General features: G+C 36.7%; 1 protein-coding gene across 1 annotated transcript in view; it reads right to left on the reverse strand.

The window, feature by feature from the left end:
- Positions 1-2,340: 2,340 nt before the first annotated feature.
- Positions 2,341-5,850, reverse strand: part of LOC106878095 (transmembrane protein 216) — a 6,268-nt gene continuing 2,758 nt past the window's right edge. The window contains exons 4-6 of the mRNA XM_014927199.2: positions 5,436-5,528; positions 4,336-4,537; positions 2,341-3,208 (exon numbers count right to left, since the gene is read on the reverse strand). Of these exons, the coding sequence (XP_014782685.1) occupies positions 3,193-3,208; positions 4,336-4,537; positions 5,436-5,528 (311 nt within the window). The 3' untranslated portion in view covers positions 2,341-3,192. The remainder of the gene's footprint in view (positions 3,209-4,335; positions 4,538-5,435; positions 5,529-5,850) is intronic.

Consider the following 5,850-nt stretch of genomic DNA (forward strand, 5'->3'; position numbering starts at 1 on the left):
CTTTGGTCGGCCCGAGGCTATAGTAGAAGACACTTGCCCAAGGTACCACGCAGTGGGACTGAACCCGGAACCATGTGATTGGTAGCAAGCTACTTACCATACAGCCACTCTTGCGCCTATACAGCCAAATTGACAAGATGTCTAATATTACAATAAAATGTAATATTACAACAAAATGACTGGAAAAGACATTTACTAAGATTGATGTCAATGTTGTATTGCAGCAGGCATGTAAAACGTTGTTGCAGATGTTCTAAATATTCTTCTTCTGTAGAACTAAATATCAATAAATTATCAGAATAGGTGAAAACGAAATCCAAACCACAAGTGGTTTCATCCATAAACCATTGAAAGGTACTAGCAGTGTTGCGTAGCCTGAAAAGCATTCAAACAAATTCAAATAACTCAAAAGGAGTAGTGGTGGCAGTTTTAGGACTGTCCACAAACTCGACAGGAATTTGGTTATATGCATGTACCAAATCGATTTTTGAGAAAATTGTGCAATCGTACTAAGAGGCAGAAAAATAGTGCATGTGAGGGATCGGATAATGGTCTGGCACTGTTTTGGCATTCAAATGTCTGTAATCACCACACAGACACCAGTCTCCTGATGACATGTAATGGAGAGGACCAATTCAATTGGTGCTGGAAGGATGAATTACATCAAGGTCTAGTATATGTCGAAATTGTTCTTTGATTGTTTAAATATAATTCAAAGTTTTAAAAATCTTATATGAATGGAGTACCTTGAAAAAGGTGTTATTCATAATTTTGCCACATACAATTATGAATAATAATGCAAGTCAAGTTATAATTTTAGTTTTTTTAATATTTCATGCACAACACAACGTGAATCAGAAGTAGTGAACTAACTATTAATTATATATATAGTTCTATGGTTCACTCTCGTGGCTAAGGTTGTCTTATATTTAAATTCATTTCAGGGTCTTTTGTTGTTTATTTTAACACAAAGTGAACTAGTAATGTTTTTATTGATTTCCAAAGTACTACGAAGTTAGAAAGGTTCAGAACCACTACCCTAAAAATTTGACAAAATAAAGCACATTGGATAATGGAATCCTAGAAAGAATTAGGCATGCTTTTAATCCTAAATCTGCCTGATAAGGCTTGTGCTAGGGGAAAACAAGGGCCTCTGGGACTTATTTTTTGCTTTGTCTTGTCTTTATAGAAGTGGCATCCATCAATAATAATGTGGATCTTTCACTCGAATAATATATCTCAATTTAACAACACGTGAAATTTCTAGATATTTGATTTTTCTTCTAGTGTTTGTTGCGAACATTCTATGAATAGCAATAATAAATCTCTGAAATAACAGGGAGATAACTCTTTTGTGTATAAGTGGAGCTAACTTAGTCCTACGCCTATCACTATAGTACCTCTGAAATTTTCAGCGGCATCAATTACTCGAAATAAAAAACACACACACACACACATATATATATATGTGTGTGTGTGTGTATTGTTTTGCGAGATTCTTCATGTGAAATAATGTGTTGGAACAGATATTATTATATTTAGTGATAGTCATCTTTTGCCAATTAAACACAAGCACTGTTTATCTTCACTTCAGCTTTATATTTATTATTTTAGTTGCTTTGGAATAAGCAGAACAAGAGGAAATACGTGGGATAAAGAATCGTTGCTGAATTGATAATAATAATCCACCGACGTCGTCTTTGCCTTCCATCTTTTCGGGGTCAATAAATTAAGTACCAGTTGTGAACTGGGTTGATCTAATCGACTGGCCCTCTCCTCAAAAATTTTGGGCCTTGTGCCTAGAGTAGAAAAGAATAATAAGGTTGAAGTGAAGACCAAATATGGAGTGCATGTATAGTGCATGCCTTCAGCACATCCTTCACTGCTCTAACCCTTTGTGAGATTTCAATAACCGTCTCTCACTTTATAGTCACTTTTTGACCAAGATACACATTCCAGTTTATGTTTGGAATCTTGCTATGAGATCACATCTGGAACGAGGAGATCAGGAATAGAACTGGAGTGAAGAAGGTCATCACAGAATACCATGAAACAATGCTACAATGGGCTGGTCATGTTGCAAGGTTCACAGACAATCAGTGGACTCATGCAGTCGTCGAGTGGCACCCATCTAAATAGAAGACCTACAATGAGGTAAGAAGATGATTTAAGAAAGATATTTGGAACAATGTGGATGAGAATGGTGAGAGCACAAGGGAAATGGAACACATGTTGTGGCCAGTGGAGCCGACTTGGCATCAGACAGCCTGGCCTATGCAGGTGACATCGGTTAGTTCTACATTTCTGAGCCTAATCAATGAATTAGAATCCAATAGCAAATTAAAAATTCAATATTTTATTTACAGTGTTATGAAATACAAAAAGAATGAAGAATAATAAAAATACATAATTTTTAAAAGAGATTAATACATCTATCCTTGTTTGTCTCAAATTCAATTATCACTGATCCAGGACAACTCAGTATGTTCAATTATGAACTTGTTACGCTTATCAGAAATTGGTCTTTGATAACATGGGTTGGCAATCAGTCAAGAATTCTGCTTGAACCACAAAAGTGCACTCCCAATGTCCCGATGCTCAGGACAACTTGAAGCCTCAGAACAAAATTTATTCTTCCCCATATGTCCTATTGTCCATTTATCACTCATTCATTTAGAACTGAGTATCCATGGTAAACGAGGATAGATGTGCCATTAAATTATTTTATACCTACTAGTTGTTAGTTTGTCTTTCTGGCAGAATCAGTTGGGCATCAGGTAGAATGTCTTACAGTATTTGCTCTGGCTTTTTATAGTTTGAGTTCAAATCCTACCAACATCAACTTTGCCTTTCACCCTTCTGGGGTCAATAAAATAAAGCACCAATCAATTACTGGGGATCAGTTTAATCAACTGACCAGTTTCCACAAAATTTCTGGCTTTGTGACTTTGTAAGAAATTATTTATCTATTTCAAAGGAATTTCTCACAAATTTCCAATCAGTCAAAATAATCTTTAAAAATCAACATGAATTAGAAGGCATAAGTTGATTGATTGACATGAGGTACAAAATATATAATCTCAGGGAAAGAAATGAAGGAATTTGTACATGGACGGAATGTTCTACATTGATAAATTCCAATTTACCAAATAATCTTACTCATCACAGAGTTTCTGTTTCTATGGCTGGAATTCAATATGGTGCAGCTCTGAAAGAAATCAAAAAGAAATTATGAGCACAATGGGTAACTCAAGTAAAAAGAAATGAAATTTACAAGGACACCCCTACCCCAATGATCACCCAGAGGTCCAGTCCTTGTTGCAGTGTGATGGTTTGTGTGCCTTAATGACCCTGAAAGCTCTGCCAAGTGGAGTTCAAGCTCCAGGTAGAACCTCCCTTGCTGGACTTGTCAAAGGATAGAGGCCAGATTAATATGGACCACCTCTTCCCAGAAATAAAAATTGGTTTGTGTAGAGCCAACACCCTCAAAAGGGCAAAATTACAGAAGCACCCAGCCTGGGAGACAACGGCCTTCCACCAGGGAAACATATGAGGCAGAGCTGAAAAAGAAGGGAGTCAAATGGAAAGAAGCATGAAAGATAGCCCAGAGTCGAGAACACTGGATAAAAAAAATCATCAATGGTTATGATTCATAGGGACTGAAGAGTTTAGTTTGCGACCTTTCATTTATTTGTTTGGATTCTCTTTTGACTTAATAATGTTGCTCTCAATCGCTTTAGAGACAAATAGAGTTGAAGTTCTAGAAATACTTTCAATGAGTTGCACAAAAAATCACATTGTCAAACTCCCCACATTTGATAATGACTTAACAAATCTTTAGAATCATTACTTTCTTCACATGCAGCTTCATCTATGTGTGTACAAAGAGCCAAAAATAGCTTTGATTTTTGTGAAGACAGAACCCATTTCAAAAACATAATATTTAAAGGCAGAACTAGTTGATTTTCACCACCACCTCCAGCAACACTAGCATTTAACATCCACGTTCCATTTTGGTATGGGTTGGGCAGTTTGACAGGATCTGATGGGTCCAAGGACTGCACTGAGCTCCATTGTCTCTGGTTTGGCATGGTTCATACAGCTGAATGCCAACCACTTCACACTGTATACTGGATGTTTTTCTCATACCAACACTAGTAAGGGTGCCACGCAGCTCATAAAACTACAAAACCTGAAGCTGGAGATGGGGTTTCATGTCAAGGAGATAAGTGGTTAAAGTATAAGAGAAGGGAGGGGAACAAACAGCAGGAGGAGTAGTATGAGAGGAAAGGAGTAAGTCTCTTGAGTGTAATTCTGACAGTTAATGTTTCTTACCTTGCAAATGTAATAATGAAGAGAAGTCCAAATATAAATTCTGCACCAATAAATGTTATTTCAATTGCTGTCAAAATAACTTCCAGCTGCAGGACATAGGACTGCCAGAAAGTGAGATAAAGTGTTACACTCAATGAAGGTAGACTCAAGAAGATGCTCATTGCTACGCCATTGATGCGTTCAGTAAGGTTACCCTTTTTACCTACAATGAAACATGTTAAAACAAACTAGTCACATGCAGGTAGACACAAAGAAAGTGTTGAGAAGACAATACTGGTGAAAGACTAACACACAAAGTATGACTTCATAGTTTATATGTAAGTCAGTTGTTCCCAAACTTTTTCAGGCTAGTGCCCCCTTGGCCCCAGGGTCATATTCCTAGCGCCCCCACAAACCACTTTCTGCAACAAATACAAAACAAATGTATTTCACAAATAAAAAGCTTTACCTAATTGACCTATTTTTTAGTGAGGGTTTACATCCAACTTCAACCCTACACATAGGTGACCATAGGGTGACGGTCATTTTTGTGTCTTGCTGGACCTTCAATCATCGATGGCAGCAGAGGATTCTCTCATTGTTTCGATGAAAGAGAGTCCAGCAAGACACAGAGCCTCGATAGTAAAGTAAAAGTTACATTCTAGAGTCATGCCGACTCACAAGGGCCGTTTTCCCAGTTTCATGGCATATATATTCTCCACCTGAACGGGATGCCAGTTTGTCACAGGATTACTCATTTTTGCTGGCTGAGTGGACTGGAGCAATGTGAAATCAAGTGTTTTGCTCAAGAACACAAAGCGTTGCCTGGTCCAGGAATTGAAATCACAATCTTATGATCATGAGTCCAACACCCTAACCACCACAATGATTCATAGATGATTATTTATGGTGCTTATTTTTCAACTTGCCCGGCTGAGCTATTGAAAATTAAAGGTCAACCATACAACTAATTTCAAGCTGTTATGTCAACATTTTAGGGTCTTGGATTACTGAGGCTTTCAACAATTTACTTAAATGGTTTACAAGATGAAGCCATTCCAGCTTTGATTTCAGAGATTCAGGCACAAATTAAGCACGAGAAAATATTTCTTAGACCTTACCAAAGAAAATCCGGAATTGCTCAATGATCAACAAGATGAAGAGCAGCAGCACTTCAAGACTCAAAACTCCTGGAGCATAGGGTAGCGTTTCACCTGTATTATAAAGAAATATATATGTATATGCTTGCATGACTTTAATGAGCAGCACCAAACAGAAAGATAAGAGATAATACAAATATGCATATATATACATATATATATATATAAATTATTATGTATACATACAGGGTGCGAGGTGAATTAAAATGATTTAAATATATATGAGGATATTATTGTTTATAATAATATCAGTGGTTTAGCATGCATAAAAAAAACCTGTAACGCTATGAATTATCAATTAATAATTAAGGGTACTAATTAATTAATAATTAAGGGTATCGGCATGCTTAGTTCAATACACCTTCAAAGTATTTAA

This window comes from Octopus bimaculoides, chromosome 19 (genome assembly GCF_001194135.2).
Source record: "Octopus bimaculoides isolate UCB-OBI-ISO-001 chromosome 19, ASM119413v2, whole genome shotgun sequence".
Classification (NCBI taxonomy): domain Eukaryota; kingdom Metazoa; phylum Mollusca; class Cephalopoda; order Octopoda; family Octopodidae; genus Octopus; species Octopus bimaculoides.